Source organism: Lepidothrix coronata, unplaced genomic scaffold (genome assembly GCF_001604755.1).
Source record: "Lepidothrix coronata isolate B3197 unplaced genomic scaffold, Lepidothrix_coronata-1.0 Scaffold372, whole genome shotgun sequence".
NCBI classification, from domain to species: Eukaryota; Metazoa; Chordata; class Aves; order Passeriformes; family Pipridae; genus Lepidothrix; species Lepidothrix coronata.
Genome location: NW_016690552.1, coordinates 87981 through 104703, shown reverse-complemented (window position 1 = coordinate 104703; position 16723 = coordinate 87981). Strand labels below are relative to the sequence as shown.

The following is a 16723-nucleotide window of genomic DNA, read 5'->3' as shown; positions in this document are numbered from 1 at the left end:
GCTTCCCTCAGCCACCTCCATGGAGGAGCAAGAGAACATCCCTGGAGCTGCTGCCAGCACTGCAGTTCAGTGCCACTCCTTGGGGCTGCAGGAGAGACCACCCTGGGAGGAAGAACACCCAGCAAATGTGGTGTGAGCAATACCATGCTCCTCTGAGCCCCGGAAACGCTCTGCATGTCTACAGGGATCTGGGAAGATGTTTGTCACAGAGATCCAGCCCAGAGAGCTCAATCCAGCCCAGGGAGCACGACCAAAGCCCAGGGCTCTGCCAGCACCTCTGGCCCAGGATGATCCCGAGCAAATGACAGGACCAGGGAAGCGAGACACAGGGAGGGTGTTTCACCTTTCCAGAAGGGGCTTGGGCACCCATCTGGAGCCCACCCTCCCCAGCGTGCAGAGCAGCCAGCCAGGCTGGGGGGCCCTGTCAGACCAGGACTCCAGGGGCTTCCTCTCATGCCAGAAATGGCATCAGAAAGCCACAAGCTTTCCCCAGAGCACAATTATGGAAAAAGCTGGAAAGGCTTCACCACCCAGCTGTTCCCACACCACCCTGGCCACCCCTGCACACACTGGTCTGGGCTTAGGGGGCTCAGCAGGGTCCCCCTGGGATAGCCCCTGTCTCACTGCTGCCCACCAGCCATGGTGCCAGCAGCCAGCATTGCGGCCTCTGCAGCTGCAGCTCCCAGCACAGGGAACGTCCTTCCAGAATACAAATTCCTGCCTTTAAGTGCATTCCCAATGCCATCAGGCAGCCTGCTCCCCTTTATCTCCATGTGCTTTGGACAACTGTGGTTACCAGGGGAATCTGGGAATTACCAAGTGTCCTCCTGTCTCCCCGTGCCTCAGTTTCCCCCCCATCAAACAGCCTGGACCACACAGATCATCCCCACAAACACGGGAGGCAGGCTCTGCCAACGGCACTGGTTAGGACTGGAGTAGTGTTGTTAGCACAGATGGGAATAGACCCACTAATTATCCATGGCCTCTAGATGCCATCATACTATTAAATAATTATAATAATCATTTGTAAAGAAGACAACCTCAGTCCAAAGGAGCTTCTGCGATGAAATCCACCCCACTCCTCCGAGCGCGCCAGAAGGACAAACCCTCCCCATGGAGAGGGGGTGAGGGAAAGGGCCGGGGGTACCAGCCTCAGCCTGGCTTTGCCTGGGGGTCCCTCCCGCGGCCCCCTGGCCCTTCTCCTCGGGCAGCACCGCAGGGAGGCAGCGCAGCCGGTGGTCCCCCGCGTCCCCTGCCACCGCGGCTGTGCCGAGGGGCTCGTTCCCCTGCCCCCGAGAGCTGCCGAGTGTGGAGACCGCCGGGAACTGCTGCTGGCACTAAATGCGTTCTGCCACCCAGAGCGGGCAGCTGACATCGATGTCCCCGTGTGTCCCCATGCAGGCACACGCTAGCACAGCCGTGGCCCAGTGGTTACTCATACGTGTCCACCTCATGCTCCCAAGACAAAACCGGCTCCGCGGAGACCTCCCGCCCCCCCGCACCTCTGCCGGGAGCCGCAGCTCTAACGGGCTTTGTGCGCGATCCCGTAGGGAGGGTCGGGACCGGCGCACCCCGGGAGGCACCGGCGCACCCCGGGAGCTGCGCCTCCTTGTTTCGCAGGACTGGCTGGGCTCGCTCCCGCATCCCGGAGCCCCGCTGGCGGACACAAGGCCTTGGGCGCGGAGCGCGGCGCCGGGAGCAGGCGGGAGCAACGTGGGCTGAATCCCTCCAGCCCCGGCCGGCGTCACCGCGGCGCCGAAAGTGACATCCCTGGATCTGCGTGTGCGTGTGTCAGCCGGCACAGCCCCGGTGACCGACCCGTCCCTCACGAGGGGGAGCGGGGCACAGCCGAGCCCGCCCGGCCGCTCCCCAGCGCGGCTCCCGCACGCAGCCCCGCACGCAGCGACTCGGCAAGCGGCGGGGACACGGGCCGGGGCGGCACGGCGCGGCTGCGGCACCGGGGCACGATCTGGGGGTCTTCGGCTCCCATCAGAGATTCACCTCCCTCGGTTGCACACTGTGCCACCGCTCCAGCACGGCTGTGACCCCCAGAGACCCCGCCACGGCAGCCGGCGGCCACGTCCGTGCGGGGTGCCCAGCGTAGGGGGCTCGGAGCGGAGTGCCCGGCGCACGGTGCCTGCCATAGGATGCTCGGTGCGGGGTGCCACCGCCCCCGTGGCTCCCGCAGTTCCCGGGGCAGCTCCTGCTTAGCGGGGGCAAAGAAGAGGAGGACTGGGAAGTGCCGCGACCCCCGGGGCTCCAGGGCCGGGCACCACGCACCGGCGGCCGGGAGAAGGGGGACACCACGGATCCCCCTTGCCAGCCCAGCCCGGCTCCTCACCCTGGCCCCACCGGCCCCCCGCACATCCCGCGGGGCCGCGGGTGTTCGCATCGCCCCCGCGCCCCCGGGGTCCCCGCACCGTCGCGCAGTCCCGGCTTCAGGGCTCCCGGTACCGCGTCGCCGTTCCTGGCCCCGGGGCTCCTACGCCCCGGCCGCGGGGCCGCCCGGAGTCCCGGTCCCGGTCCCGGTCCTGGCCCGGCGCCGCAGGGCCGATGCTCGCAGCGCCCGGCCCGGCCGCCGCCCCGCTCCCCGGCAGACCCCTCTCCCCATCCCACCGGTACCTGGTGCTCGGCGGAGCGGCTCCGGCAGCGGCGGGCGCGGGGCTCGGCGGGCGGGGCGGGGCGGGGCGGGCGGCGCGCGCTCGCCGGTACCGGGGCGGAGCCGGCGGGGGCGGAGCGGGGCGGGGGGCGGAGCTTCTCGACGGGGAGCGCGCCCGGGTACCGAGCCCCGGAGGAGCCCCGGAGGAGCCCCGGTCCCGGCACCAGGCGGGTCCTGCCCGGACGGCGCGGTGGCTGCCGGCCCCGCGGGCCCCCGGTGTGCCGGTGCTGCTGCGCGGGGCAGTGCTCGGCGGGGCGGCCGCGGGGCTGTGGCGTCACCTGGATGCCCGAAGGATCGTGAGCTGTTGGGGTTTGATCCATTTGCTTCCCACAAGATCATTCCCTGTAAATCCGCCCGCAGCCAGTTTTGGCCGTGGTTTCCCGCAGCAGCCCTCAGAGGGCTGCGCCCCATCCCGAGGAGCTCCCGGGGCTGCCTGGGAGCTGCGGGGACGAAGCTGGAGCCCTTGGTCACTGGCAGCAACCACTTCCCCTGAACCGCCTTGGGCTGATCCCTTGGGGTTCCATGTTGTTGGCAAGGGCTGGCCAGGGGCTGCGGTGTGGTTCCTTCTCTGCCGGAGCTGGTGAAATTGTCCAGGAGGAAGCTCTGGCACTGATCAACCTACCGGGACTGGAAGGTTCCTGTGGCACCCTGCGTCCTGTGCAGAGCTGCTGGGGCTGCTCCAGCACACCCGGGATGGACAGTGGTGCCCAGTGCCCGGTCCTGCCCTCACAGCATGATCACAGAATTCCACCAGTAACACTGGGGCACGACAGGGCCATCAGTCATCCTGAGCCTGCAGGACGATGCTCTTACCCCAGAGATCCCCAGGACAGCTTTCTGGACAGCATCCTGCTCCTGCACAGGCTGCTTATCTCACCACAAAGCCAGGAGCCTCCTGGACTTGAGCCAAGGGCTCAGTTTGGGACCCTTCACTGGAGGCGCCGGGCTCCAGAAAGAACCTCCTTACTATTTTCAAAATGCCTTTGCATCCACAGATGACCTTAAATTACCTTAAAAATGACAGAGGTGCTTCAGCACCATGCTGTAGAGCTATGCCTGCATCCCCTTGGCGTCATGGCAGGTGCCAGAGCCATCCTATTGCTGGAGTGGGATGTGCAGACCAGGAGCTGGAGATGAAGGGGCAGGAAAAGTCTGTGGAGCTGGGGTGCAGGGAACCAGGGCAGGCGGGGGGTGAATGGCCCCCAGAGCAGTTGAGCCTCCAGGGTACAGACTGACTGGGGGAACACAGATAGTGTCCCCTTCCGTGGTCACGGGACTGACCAGCCCATCTCCCCCAGAGCCACTACGTGGCCTGCATGGCCGCCATCCTGAGCCAGATGGACAAGGACCACTACAGTGCCTACATCCAGGCATTCCCCTCCCGGCCTGAGCTGATGGTGAGTGCTGCCCCTTGGCAACACCAGCACCTCCCTCACAGCACCTCCCTGTCTTCCCAAGAGGGCATCATGATCCAGCTCAGCTCCTGACATCTCCTCCTCCCTGGTAGGACTTCCTCATGGAGACCTTCATTCTCTTCAAGGACCTGATTGGGAAGACAGTGTATCCCTGCGACTGGGTGGTGATGAACATGGTGCAGAACCGGTGAGGACCTGGGCTGGGAGGGACCTGTAGGCCGGCACTGGGGCTGGGAGTGAGACCCTGGGGTTCCTCATGGGGCACGGGGCAGGCAGACACTGGAGCACAGCTCCAGGCACGCAGGACCGGTGCACCCAGGCGGCGTTAGGCTGTGCTGCAGTGGGCACAAAGGCCCCTGCCCTACCCCCACTGCGGGACAGCGGTGGGCACGTGCATGGTGGGCACACTGGGTTGGGCAGTGGGCACACTGGTGCTGCCCTTGCTCAGTGCCTGTGGCCACTTGGTCCCAGGGAGTTCCTGCGCACCATCAACCACTTTGCCACGACCTTGACCAAGATGTTCCTGAGCAACAGCAGCTTCGAGCTGCAGGTGAGTGGGCGCTGCCAGTTCCTGGTGGGGACTGGGGGTCCAGGAGAGGACACACCCTGGCCCCCAGCCCCCCATTTCACTCAGCCTGACATTCATCCCTGTGCTTTCACTGCAGCTTTGGAACAACTATTTCCACCTGGCCGTGGCCTTCCTCACCCAGGAGTCCCTGCAGCTGGAGAACTTCTCCCCAGCCAAGCGCAACAGCATCCTGGCCAAGTGAGTCCATTCCAGCCGATTGGCAACACCTCGGGTCCCTGCCCCAGGCTGCCGCCACGCCGTAGGGTCAGGGATTTTAGGGTGAGCTGGCCAGGGTGTGCCACACCCTGGGCTGCAGAGCGACGCTGACTGACCACCATCCCGGCAGGTATGGGGACATGAGAGCCACGATCGGAGCGTCCATCCGGGACATGTGGTACAGCCTCGGTGAGCCAGGGTGTGCAGGGGGGTTGCTGGGTCTCCGTGGGCCGGTGTCCATCTGCACCATCATCAGACTGGCTGTGGGGAGTGGGGTATTGCCAGTGTGGCCATGGGAGCCTGCATGGGTGCAGATCTGTCCCCCAGCCCTTCCTGCCCTCCCCAGGCCATCGCAAGATTGAGTTCATCCCGGGCATGGTGGGCCCTATCCTGGAGATGACGCTGGTGCCAGAGCTGGAGCTGCGCAGGTCCACCATCCCCATCTTCTTCGACATGATGCTCTGCGAGCACCAGCTGACTGGGAGCTTCAGCCGGGTGAGGGACAGGACTGCTCCTGGGGAGCAGGATGGGGAGGGATGGTGCAGGAACCACCTGCACTGGGGGAGTAGCATGGCCTGGGAGTGGGGACAGGGACCTGTCTCTGCCGGGTGGTCCCTGGGGAGGGGCTGCTCTGAGGCCCCGTGTCTGGGGGCTGCTACTGCAGCAGCCAGGGCCAAGCTGAGCCCGTCCTCATGCCCCCCCCCCCAGTTTGAGGACGAGATTCTGCGCAGGCTGGACAGTGAGGTGGAGGGCGGCCGTGGGGATGAGCAGTACAAGCAGCTTTTCAAGAGCATGTGAGTGTGCGGTGACGTCCCCACCTTCTCCCCAGGGCATGGACCTTTTGCTGCTACCATTCTCTGCCATCCCACTCCTCCTCGCATCTGTGCCCTGACCTGGAGAATGCCACTGGGGAGTGGGACCAGACAGGAGGAAAGATGGTGCCTGAGCACCATCATGTGCCCCCTGCACACCTCTGCTGCTCTGGCCAGCCTGCCACTGCCTGCCCCCAGCAGTGCCCCTGCCCCGGGTGTTGTCCCTGCCCTTGGTGATGCTCCTGTCCCCAGTGATGCCTCAACCCCAGGAATTACCCTTGTTCTACCCCAGGAGTTACCCCTGATCCAGGAATTAGCCCTGCTCTGCTTTGGGACTTGTCCCTGCCCCAGGAACTACCCCATGCCCCACGTGATACCCCTGCCCCAGATGATGCCTCTGCCATCCCCAGGCTTTACTCCTGCTCTGTTGTGTTCATCAGGTTCCCATGCAGGGTGATGGAGCTGTCAGGTCTCCCACCATCCTGGCCATGCCTGGGGGGGGTCTCACTGCAGACCAGGGATTGATCTATGCCCCTTGTTGAGGGTCTTCTCTCTCCCAACTCCCAGTCCCTGGGAAGCCGAGCAGGGCAGTAGTGGGAGCACTGTGGAGCTGGGTGTGCAGTGGCACCCATGGTCCCCTCTCTTCCCCAGCCTGCTGAGCTGCTGCCAGAGACACTCTGAGATGGCCAAGCCCGGGACGGACTTCGTGGAGCTGGTGACTGCGCTCCTGGAGCGGCTCCTGGACTACCGGGCTGTCATGAACGATGAGAACAAGACCTACAGCATGAGCTGCACCGTCAACCTCCTGGTGGGCACCTGTGCCCTGCCCCAGCTCCCTGAGGATGGCAGGGCTAAACCCCAAGTCCACCCAGCTCCCTGGGCTGGCAGGCTGTGGGAGGGGCTCACCTCCACTTTCCCACAGTCCCTGGGGCTGGCAGGGCTTGTCCCTGTGTCTCCCCAAGTCCCCTCAGTGCCCCTGGCACAGCATAGATGAGGAGCACCCACTGCCAGAGCCAGTGTCCCTTGGGAGTTGCCGTGCAGCTCCCTGGTGCCATGGGTAGCCCCTTCTCTCTGTGGGGACAGTCCTGGCAGCACCATGACCCACTGTGGGACTGTGGGGGGCTGTGGCACACCTGGGGCCACTCAAACAGCCTTGTCTGCTCTTCCCCAGAACTTCTACAAGGAGATCGACCGCCAGGCCATGTACATCAGGTGAGTGCAGCACCAGGAGACTGGCAGCACCTGGGGTGGGGAGTCCCGGGGCCCCAAGCTCCCCATGGGAATGTCAGAGCGGCTGGAGGGGCAGAGCTGTGCTGGCTGCCAGGCCCCACACGCGGTACCGTCACTCCCCACACACGACTCTGTCGCTCCCAGGTACCTGTACAAGCTGAAGGACCTGCACATCAGCTACGAGAACTACACGGAGGGAGCCTACACGCTGCTGCTGCACGCCCGGCTGCTCACGGTGGGCCCGGAGGGGACGTGGGGGTGGGCGGCCGTTGTGACTTGGCATGACAGGCCAAGTCCTGTCCCCTCTCCCCCATGCAGTGGTCAGAGGAGCCCAACACCGCCCCCGTGCCTGGCCTGCACGGCTGCCACCTGCACACCCAGCGCCAGCTGAAGGAGGCTCTGTACAACCAGATCATCGAATACTTTGACCAGGGCAAGGTGAGTGCAGCCACCCAGCCCCGCAGCCCCTGAGCCCCCAAGCCCCCACAGCCGGAGGAAGCTCGGCTGGCTCAGGGCAAGCCTGGGCCCCTGGCCACCTCTGGCCCCTGCTCCAAGCCCCCAGACCTGGGCTTCAGCACAGCCCCTCAGCCTCTCCACAGCTGTGGTGGGGCTGGAGCTGCCCCGCAGTAAGCCTGGCTGGAGAGTTCACCTCACAGCCACTGTCCTTCGTCCCATCCTGTCCTACCCTATCCCACCCTGCCCCATCCCATCCTGTCCCAGTCCCAGCCCTCGTACTACCAGGGGCCGGAGCTGGGACATCCTGGGAGGAGAGCTTGCTGAGGCTGGGGGGCTCCAGGGCTGGATACAGTGAGAAGCCAAGTCCTGCTGCTGCAGTGGACCACCAGTCCCCACAGGGAGAGACTTCTTTCCTCACTGGGGGGTAGGGACGCAGGTGCCCCCACAGGCAGGGGGGTCTCCTCTGGAAGCCCCTGGTGCCCCCTGACCCAGCATACCCTGTCCTGGGGGGCCCTGCCCTGGCCCCCTCTTCTCCAGATGTGGGAGGAGGCCATCCACATCTGCAAGGAGCTGGCAGAGCAGTACGAGAGCCACGTCTTTGACTACGAAATGCTGAGTGACATCCTGGTGGGTGCCCAGCTGGGATGGGGGGTGCTGCTGGCAGGGCAGGATGGTGGGGATGAGCTGGGGGATGGTGGTCTGCAGGGCCCCATCCTGCCCCTCTCCCCTGCAGCAGCGGGAAGCCAAGTTCTACGAGAAGATCCTGAAGGTGCTGCGGCCCAGCCCAGACTACTTTGCCGTGGGGTACTACGGGCAGGGCTTCCCCACCTTCCTCCGGGTAAGCGGGGCCGGGAGCAGCTCCACGCCTGCCACCTCCATACCCCAAGAACCCCACTTCTCACTGGTGTCCACCTGGATGTGGAGCTGTTGACTACAACTCTTTGAGTGTCACCATCCAGCCCGTTCTTTACTCGCCAAGGGTCCCATCTGCCCCATCCAGGCCTGTCCAGCTTGGAGAAAAGGGTGTCCTGGGCACAGGGTCAGATGCTTTGCACATGTCCAGTCACTCTCCCCTCATCTACCCATGCTGTCATCCCCTTGTAGAAGCCACTGAATTGGTCAGGCAGGATTTGCCATTAGTGACGCTGCCTTGGCTGGCAACAATCACCTCCTGATTCTCCACGTGTCTGTTCCTTTTTCCTCCAGTTGCTGCATTTGGGGAGATATTTTTTTCTAGAGGGGGTCTCTCCTGCTTGGCAGGGGTGTCAGCCTCAGCAGCACCTGAACCCCAGTGCTCTGGGGCTTACTGGTGCACAGCCCTAGGGCTCCCCAGCCCCGCTCCGTGGCACTGGGATGAGCTGCCACCTTCCTCCCCTGCAGAACAGAGTCTTCATCTACCGGGGGAAGGAGTATGAGCGCCGGGAGGACTTCGAGATGCAGCTGCTGAGCCCCTTCCCTAACGCTGAGAAGCTGAAGAGCACATCCCCTCCCGGGCAGGACATCACGGGCTCCCCGGGGCAGTGTATCCTCCGTGCAGGGGGCTGGGGCTGGGAGAGCGGCTCGGTCCCCGTCCATTGCCCGGCGTGTGGGGACTCCTGCAGTCCTGGGGTTCACTCCTCTTCCCAGAGCCCCATCCCCCCCTGGTGCCCGTGGCTCCTTCACTCCCGCAGACATCCAGTGCTTCACCGTGCAGCCGGTGGAGGAAGCCAGGGTCCGGCTCAAGGGCCGGATCATCCCGGAGCAGATCACCAAGTGAGTGTCCAGCGTGGGGGGGAAGCACAGGGAGCCCCCCCTCTGCTCCTTGTGGGTGGGACACAGTGGGGGCCCTCTCCCATCTCTGCCCCTTCCTTCCCCACAGCTTCTACAAAGCCAACCATGTCCAGCAGTTCAGCTACTCACGGCCCTTCAAGAGAGGCCCGAATGATCCTGACAATGAATTTGCAGTGAGTGCTGGGAGGGGCTGCCAGGACTCCAAACCAGGAGGGATGGGAGAGCTGGGGGGGCCCTGCAAGGAGCCAGGGACCAGAGGAGAGACAGGGGGTCCCTGGTCGTGGGATGGGGAAGGTGGTGGTCCTTTGCCCATAAAAAGGGGAGGTGGGAGGCCCCCTGTCCCACAGGGCAGCCAGGGGTGAGTGTGGGTGATGTGAGGGGGGCGGTGGGTGACTGCTGCCCTTCCGGCAGAACATGTGGATCGAGCGGACGACCTTTGTGACAGCCTATCCCCTGCCTGGCATCCTGCGCTGGTTTGCTGTGACTGCCACCACCACGGTGAGGAGTGGGCAGGGGGGGAGCAGGGCCCTCCCAGGATCCCGGTGAGCACAGCTCCCAGCCCCCAGCCCTGCCAGGAGCTCGAGCCAGGGCATGGGGAACATGTCCTGCCCACGCTCATCTAAGCCTCTGCCCGGGTTCTTGCACCCCATCAGAGCCTGTTCTCAGTGCACACCTGATCCAGCCCACTCAGTGCTTGAGCCCCCAGATCTGGAGCTCCCAGCTCCCTCCCATGACCCCCCTTTGGCATTGCCTTGGCCTCTCTGCCCCAGGACCAGGGCTGATCTCGGGGCAGTGCCAGGTGGGATTGCTGTGCCAGGCCACGGGAAAGGGTTCCTCTGCTGACACAGGGCACGGAGACCTCCGGGCACTCCAGGCACTGACAGCCTTCATTTGCTGGTGCCAGCAGCACCAATGTGGTGGCAGGGACAGGTTTGCATGGCTGGACCACTGGAACATACATCTCCTCTGTGGGCAGCAGGGACCACGTGTGGGGAGCAGCAGAGGGTGGAGGGGTGTTAGCAGCTGCTGCCAAGGCTCTGTGCGTGGGCTTTGTGCCTCTGTCAGAGGCGGGTGCTTGGCCAACATCCAGGGTGGCTCAGGAGCCACAGCAATGGAGATGTGATGTGCCCTAGTGGGCTGTCACACAATGCTCTGGCTGGGCTGTTGGGATGCCCTGGCTGGGCTGTCACAGGATGCTGTGGGCATGGGGACATACGGCTGTACAAGCACTGCACACACATCTCTGCCACGGTGCTCAGGCTGTGCCTGCCACTGCTGCACCCCCAAAGTGACACCGATGGTTAACCAGGTTTCCTGTAAGCCACTGCAGCCTCATGCCCGCAGGACTGACCTTGGGGCAGCCTGTGCTGGGAGCAGGGACCAGCACGGCCAGTGCGTCCCTGTGAATTCTCGGCTCAGCCCCAAGCACCCAGTGCCAAGGGTCTGAGGAGCTTCATGGAGTGAGATGTGCAGCCCTTGGGGTCCCTCCTGTGGGTCCAGGGAGAGCCCACCCTGCCAGCCCTAACTAGGGGGGGAGGTGGCTGGGCCAGTGGGCACTGACCTCCCCTCCCTGCACACAGACCATCATCTCCCCCCTGGAAAACGCCATTGAGACAATGATGAAAACCAATGAGAAAATCATGAGTGAGATCAACCGGCACCAGAACGACCCCAGCCTGCCCATCAACCCGCTCTCCATGCTGCTCAATGGCATCGTGGACCCTGCTGTCATGGGTGGCTTCGCCAAGTACGAGGCAGTGAGTACACACAGGGGCTGTGCCGGGGCCGGCCGGGCACGCCCGGGGCTGGTGGCCACAGGCACTGGCACCACTCTGCCATCTCACTCTGTGTGGAGCTGGGCCAGCCTGGCAGTGGGACTGAAGGGGGTCCTTGCAGGCCTTTTTCCAGGAGTCCTACCTGAAAAAGCACCCCAGGGATGCAGGGAACATCGAGAAGCTGAAGGACCTGATCGCCTGGCAGGTACAGGCAGGGACACCTGCCCCGGGGTGTCCCCGTCCCAGGGAGCCCCACAAGCCCAGGGGGACCTGTCCTCGTTCTCCCACAGACCCCGTTGCTGGCAGAGGGGATCCGGATCCACGGGCAGAAGGTGACAGAGGACCTGCGGCCCTTCCACGAGCGCATGGAGCAGTGCTTCGAGCAGCTGCGGGCCAAGGTGGAGAGCCAGTACGGGGTGCGGGAGATGGTGAGTGCCAGGGCAGCAGGCACAGGGTGGGCACTGCTGGGGGACACGGGCAGTGCGTGGCACTGCATGACATTGGACAAACCAAGGTGTGGGGCAGCAGGGAGCACCTGGATGAGGCTGCAGCTGGGGCAGGAACAGGGTGAGGGTCACTGTGCAAGGGGGACCTCAGGGTCCCTGCCTGCCCCAGGAGGGGCACAGCACTGCTATAGGGTGGCTGGCACTGGCACAGCAGGAGGACTGGTCAGAGGGCACTGTTGGCCCTGGCCGAGCCCAGGGAAGGATCGTGAGGCTCTGCCCTCTCATCCCTCCTGGCTGTGTCTCAGGCTCCCTGTGCTCTCAGGTCTTCTTTGAGGACCAGCGGAGTGGACGACCCCGGTCCATGGCCTGGGGACCCGACTGCGACCAGCTGAGCCATGCTGGAGCCAGGCAAGTGCTGTGGTGGGGAGTGCTGGCCACCCGCTCTCTCTACCCTCACCCCTCCCTGCTGAGCCTTTCACTCTGCTCTGCCCCAGGTGCTTCTCTCCCATCTCCCCAGTCCTCTGCCCTCTTGCCTTCCCTTTATGTCAAGCACATCTCAGGGGTCCATCGTGCCATGCCACCACAGTGGCCCTGTCCCTATAGGGGGCATGGAGGAGAGACACCCCACGTGCAGCCCCCACCTGGACACCACTGTCACCTGAGCCACGCATGTCTGTCCTCTGCGAACATCCCCCACCAAGCTCTGCTGCAGACAGTGCTGGTGCCTGGCTGAGGGCGGCTGCTCCCAGCAGTGCTATGGCCAGCCCATGGCGTAGCCCTGCTCCCCCTTCCCCTGCCACCCCTTGCTCCTCACCTGCCCCAGTTGCTCCACAGCACAGAGGCACCTTTGACCCCAAAGCCTGCTCCCCGCACGTCCGAGAGTGAGGACCGTAGGAACGAGCACCGGGAGAACCGCTCCAGCTCCCTCTTCGGGTCCCGGCGGCAGGACGTGTGCCGGTCCATCTCGGAGCTGCCAGAGCCCAAGGTGATGCTGGTGTCTCCCTGGGCCCCCCCAGCCCGCACTTCCCTGGGTGTCCTGTTGCACTCAGACCCCTGACCCAGCTGGCAGCACCAGACTCCAGCCCGAACAGGACCCCTCATGGGGCTGGTGGCAGCCCCTGCTGCAGAGGGCAGGAGCAGGGCCTGGAGGGGCCCAAGGTTGGAGATGCAGGGCTGCCATCCAGCCTGGCCCCTCGAGGTGCTGAGCCTCCCCTCTGTGCCCCAGGACGAGAAGTGGAGACTGTCCCACAACATGAGTGAGAGCAGCCCGGGCAGCTCCGACAGCAAACAGCCCCCACCGAGCCGAGCTGCTGCTGGTGCTCAGCCCAGTGCTGCAGGTACTCCCCGCCCCAGCACGGCTCGGGGGGCACCTTCTTGAGCCCCAACAGCCCCACGAGCAGGGCTCTGCCCCCCCAGCACCCTCAGCTCTGCACTCCAGCAGAGGAATCCTCACCCTCTCCCCCCTGTCCCCACCGTGGCACAGACTGGGAGCACAGGCACATCTCCCACCAAATGCTCCCCATGGGGCGGCCATCGATCCCAGATCTTGTGCTGCTGGGTCTTGGTGCCGAGAGCAGCTCCCAGTGGGAGCCGTCCCCGCTCCTGGCTGGGCTCACATCCCAGGGCACCCTGACCCTGCTGCCCAGGCCCCACACTCCTGCAGGCAGGAGCACTGGCCCTGACAGCCCTGGGAACTGACAGCCCCGGGCACACTGATGGTCCCCTGGGATGGCCAAGCCCCCCAGCCCACCTCCCCTGCCTGCACAGGGCTGTCCCCATCTCCCACTGGCTTCGGTGGCCGTGTGAAAAGTGCCAGCAAGGTCCCACCGCTGCCCCGCAAGATCAGCCCCGCGGTGTATGAGACGTTCCTGGAGCAGAGCAACGCCACAGCCGGAGGGAAGGTACTGGAGGGAAGGTACCGGCTGGCCCCAGCCCCCATTCCCCCAGCCCCATAACATCTCTCTGCTCGTAGGCCTCCACATCCCCGACAGCAGACGGGAACAGAGGCCTCAAGTCCCCGCCGCTGCCACTCCCCAAGTCCAAGCGAATGTCACAGCTCTGACCCGGTGCCACCCCTGCCCATGATGCCCCTCTGCCCAGCTGGCTGCTGGACCCCAGGGCCCTGCTTGACCCTCACCTGCTGGACCACCCTTGCAGCATCGACACCCAGAGCATCCGGTGCAGCCATGGGATCTCTGTGCACCCAATGCCCAGGCTGGCACCGGGCACCGCCACCCTGTCTCCTGCCAACTCTGGCTATTGCCCTCCAGGTGCCCCCTGGCGCAAGGACCCACCTGCCTCCAGACTTCCCTGCCCCGATGTTCTTACCAGCCCTCACCATCCTGCTCAGGTGCAGCAGTTCTGCTCCAGCCCATGTCAGAACTCTGCCACCAGAGCTGTGCTGAGTCCCACCCAAGCAGCACCCCAGCCGTCTGGCCACTGTACCCACGAGGCCACTGTGCCCTCCCTCCTCCCTGCACTGCACCACAGGCAGGGAACCAGCCACCTTCCCAGCAGCATTTCTGAGCAATTCCCTCCCGCTCTCCACTCCAGAGGCAGCTCCTGTCCCTCATCTGTCCACCCCATCCTGCAGCACTGGGACACACTCCTGGCCCAGGTGCTGTGACTGCACAGGAGCCAGCTGGGTGAGCCTAGGCATGTGAGCCTAGGCAACCCCGTGCTGTGCAGTCCCACCTCTCATGGCCACACCTGGCACCTGCACCAGGCAGGTGCTGCTGCCTCGACCAGCCGTGCTCAGCCCCTGCCACACCAGCCCAGAGCCACAGCTAATAAAGGGCAAACACATCAGCTGGCACCTGCGTGGAGCTGGGCACCCCTGTGAGCCCCAGCAATGCCCCTGCTCACCTGGGCCAACCCCCAGTCAGCACCACCCCAGCACCCTGAAGTGCAGGGACTCACCCTCCTGCAGCAAGGAGGGCCCCCTGGGAGCCTGACAGTCACTCCCTGAGCCGAGCTGTACCAACCAGGCAAAGGGACAGGACTCACTGCTGGGCCCCCAAGCTGGAACAGGGCTCTTTATTGACATGGGCTCAGTCATATTTACAGTCTGTGTTACAGGGGACCTGGACCCGTAACCAGGGGCTGGGGAGGGCAGGGGCTGCCTGCGGCTGGGTGCTGCTGTCAGCAGGTTCCTGTCTACGTGGGAGAGGGGGATCAGCTCCCAAGGTGGGGGCTACAGGAGGTACCCGGGGAGGCGGCACCTCGTGCCACAGACATGGAGCCTGGGAGCGGTCGGGCTGTGCAGGTGCCGGGCTCCCCCTGCACACCGAGCGGGGCAGCACAGGGCTCCTCACAGGGGGTTGGCCGAGGTGGCTGCCAGGTGCTTCCCAATGTAGATCCTGGATTGGAGAGAGCAACTGTGAGGCATGAGCATGGGCACAGCCTGCTGGGCTCCAGCAAGGCAGGAGCAAGGGGAGATGGCAGCAGTCCACCGCAGCTGCTGGGAGAAGTGGTGCAGGACAGCACTCAAGGATGAGCAGCCCAAACCCAGGAGCATTTCCCCCTCCCCAAGCTTCCTGTGGGGACATTCCTCTGGATCAGGGCAGCCAGCGGCACCCAGGAAGCCCCCGACTGCACAGACACCCACTGTAGGCCCAGCCTGCCTGTGCTCCCAGGACTGGTCCCCCGACAGCCTGGGTGGGACCCCCAATCACCCCAGCCCAAGGGTGAGACTCGCCCTCGACACTCACCCCAGCCCCAGGGTCAGGAGGTGGCTGAGCAGCAGCGAGGGGATGAAGAGCAGCAGCAGCTCTGAACTGAAAAGTCTCTTCTTCCTCCCCACTGCACCTCCCTGCAGGCTCCACAGCACAGGCTGGGGGGAGCACACAAAGGCAAATTCCCTGGGAAAAGTGCAGGGTTAATGGGGGCACAGGGACAGCAGGATATGCTGGTGGGGGACACAAGACTTACTTTGGAGACAGGTACCGGGGGCAGCGGGTACAGGCCCAGCCCAGGGACGCTGGCAGGAGTCGCTGTCTCCACTTGGTTTCCTCCAGCATATCCCCCTGGAAGGAGACACAGGGCAGGTCAGAGCAGGGCCCAGGGGTGCAGAAGGGTAGGGGACAGCTCCTTTACCTGCTGGGGGTGGGGGCAGCCCGGTGGGGGCTGGCTGTGTGCAGGAAGGACCTCACTCTCCCCTGACTGCTCGCTCGCCTGCCCAGCTCCACTGTCATCCCAGGCTGGAGTGTCCAGCGCGAGCAGGGCCCTGCAAACAGACCCCCTCGGTCACCGAGCCCAGCCTGGCCCGGCAGAGCTCCGGGTCCCGGCTCCTCCTTGCAACTCACCCGTCCCCGCTCTCCGTCTCTAGCTGGGCTTCCAGCAGCATCCGCTCCACGTCAGCGTGGCAGGAGAACGGCGAGGGTGCCGGCTCGGGGCAGCCTGGGCCATAGCGCAGCTCCACCCAGGAGCCTGGAGGGGCCGTCAGCCCCCGCGCTGCCCCCCGCCCACCCCCGCACCCCGTCCCGTCCCGTCGCCCTCCCCGGCACACCCCACACCCCTGCCCAGAGACCGCGGGAGCACCAAGCGCGGTTCCCGACCCGGGACGTCCCACGGGCCCCAGGGCTGCTCCTCGCCGTGCCCTCCTCCCTCGGGACCGCCGCCTGCCTCTGCCCCGGCCCCCGCGGTGCTCATCAGCCCCTCTGAGACACCCGGTGCATGTCAGCCCCCACAGGACCCCGGCCCGGGCTCCCCCCTGACCCGCCCCCATCCCCGTGGCACATCAGCCCAGACCCCCATGTGTGCACGGCAGTCCCGCTGGGACCCCCAGACTCCCCAGTGCCCCGAAGCCCCCGGTGCCCGCCGGACCACCCGGGTGCCCCATTGTCCCGAACCCTCCGGTGCCTCCCTGCCCGCCCCCGCCCCGCATTGCTCCCCAGCCCGCCCAGGTTCCCCACAGCCCCGAACGGCCGGTGCCCCCCGGGCCCCCCCAGACCGTCGTCGCCGGTTCCCGCCATGGCCCCGCGGATGCTCCGCGCGCAGCCCCCGCCGCTGACAGTCACGTGACGCCCGCGAGCCCCCATGTAAATAAACCACCGGCACTGGGCGGCCGTCTCTTAAAAGGGCACCAGCTCCGCCTGCGGGCTGCAGCCCGCCCGGCCGCGAGGGCGGCGGCCCCGCCGCGTTGCCCCTTTAAGCGGCGCCTACGTGCGGCGCGCGAGCAGGCGGCGGCCGCGGCGCGTGCGGACCCGCACGGAGCCGGGCCGGGCCCGCCCCCGTCCCACTGGCCACGCCCCCACTGGCCACGCCCCCTCCCGGTGCCCGCACAGCCCGAGTCGCGCCGGACGCTGCCGCCGTTTATTTTCGCCGCCAGGGGGCGCCCCCGCCCCGCCCGTCCCGTCCGCGTGGGGCCCGCGCGCG

At 65.5% G+C, this 16723-nt stretch overlaps 2 protein-coding genes across 4 annotated transcripts in view; one reads left to right on the top strand and one right to left on the bottom strand.

Moving 5' to 3' along the window:
• LOC108509570 (dedicator of cytokinesis protein 2-like) overlaps positions 1 to 14081 on the top strand; it is a 49763-nt gene extending 35682 nt beyond the window's left edge. The window contains exons 29-53 of the mRNA XM_017839070.1: positions 3958 to 4056; positions 4167 to 4261; positions 4546 to 4624; positions 4740 to 4840; positions 4989 to 5047; positions 5205 to 5353; positions 5567 to 5652; positions 6322 to 6478; positions 6842 to 6882; positions 7045 to 7135; positions 7219 to 7338; positions 7894 to 7983; positions 8090 to 8194; positions 8737 to 8878; positions 9027 to 9108; positions 9215 to 9299; positions 9538 to 9624; positions 10707 to 10883; positions 11023 to 11106; positions 11192 to 11329; positions 11670 to 11755; positions 12182 to 12332; positions 12573 to 12684; positions 13115 to 13248; positions 13320 to 14081. Of these exons, the coding sequence (XP_017694559.1) occupies positions 3958 to 4056; positions 4167 to 4261; positions 4546 to 4624; positions 4740 to 4840; positions 4989 to 5047; positions 5205 to 5353; positions 5567 to 5652; positions 6322 to 6478; positions 6842 to 6882; positions 7045 to 7135; positions 7219 to 7338; positions 7894 to 7983; positions 8090 to 8194; positions 8737 to 8878; positions 9027 to 9108; positions 9215 to 9299; positions 9538 to 9624; positions 10707 to 10883; positions 11023 to 11106; positions 11192 to 11329; positions 11670 to 11755; positions 12182 to 12332; positions 12573 to 12684; positions 13115 to 13248; positions 13320 to 13409 (2640 nt within the window). The 3' untranslated portion in view covers positions 13410 to 14081. The remainder of the gene's footprint in view (positions 1 to 3957; positions 4057 to 4166; positions 4262 to 4545; positions 4625 to 4739; positions 4841 to 4988; positions 5048 to 5204; positions 5354 to 5566; positions 5653 to 6321; positions 6479 to 6841; positions 6883 to 7044; positions 7136 to 7218; positions 7339 to 7893; positions 7984 to 8089; positions 8195 to 8736; positions 8879 to 9026; positions 9109 to 9214; positions 9300 to 9537; positions 9625 to 10706; positions 10884 to 11022; positions 11107 to 11191; positions 11330 to 11669; positions 11756 to 12181; positions 12333 to 12572; positions 12685 to 13114; positions 13249 to 13319) is intronic.
• Positions 14082 to 14349: 268 nt separating this feature from the next.
• LOC108509561 (BCL2/adenovirus E1B 19 kDa protein-interacting protein 3-like) lies at positions 14350 to 16473 on the bottom strand. 3 transcript variants are annotated; one of them, XM_017839057.1, is made up of 6 exons: positions 16299 to 16473; positions 15652 to 15775; positions 15443 to 15572; positions 15278 to 15372; positions 15058 to 15207; positions 14350 to 14706 (listed from the first exon to the last, which is right to left on the bottom strand). In XM_017839057.1, the coding sequence occupies exons 1-6, from the start codon at positions 16384 to 16386 to the stop codon at positions 14658 to 14660; spliced, it is 636 nt and encodes a 211-aa protein (XP_017694546.1). In that variant the 5' UTR covers positions 16387 to 16473; the 3' UTR covers positions 14350 to 14657. The 3 variants fall into 3 exon arrangements, with proteins under 3 accessions (XP_017694546.1, XP_017694544.1, XP_017694545.1); XM_017839055.1 differs by lacking the exon at positions 16299 to 16473 and having other exon boundaries at positions 15652 to 16204; XM_017839056.1 differs by lacking the exons at positions 14350 to 14706; positions 16299 to 16473 and having other exon boundaries at positions 15064 to 15179; positions 15652 to 16204.
• Between the last annotated feature and the right edge of the window lie 250 nt (positions 16474 to 16723).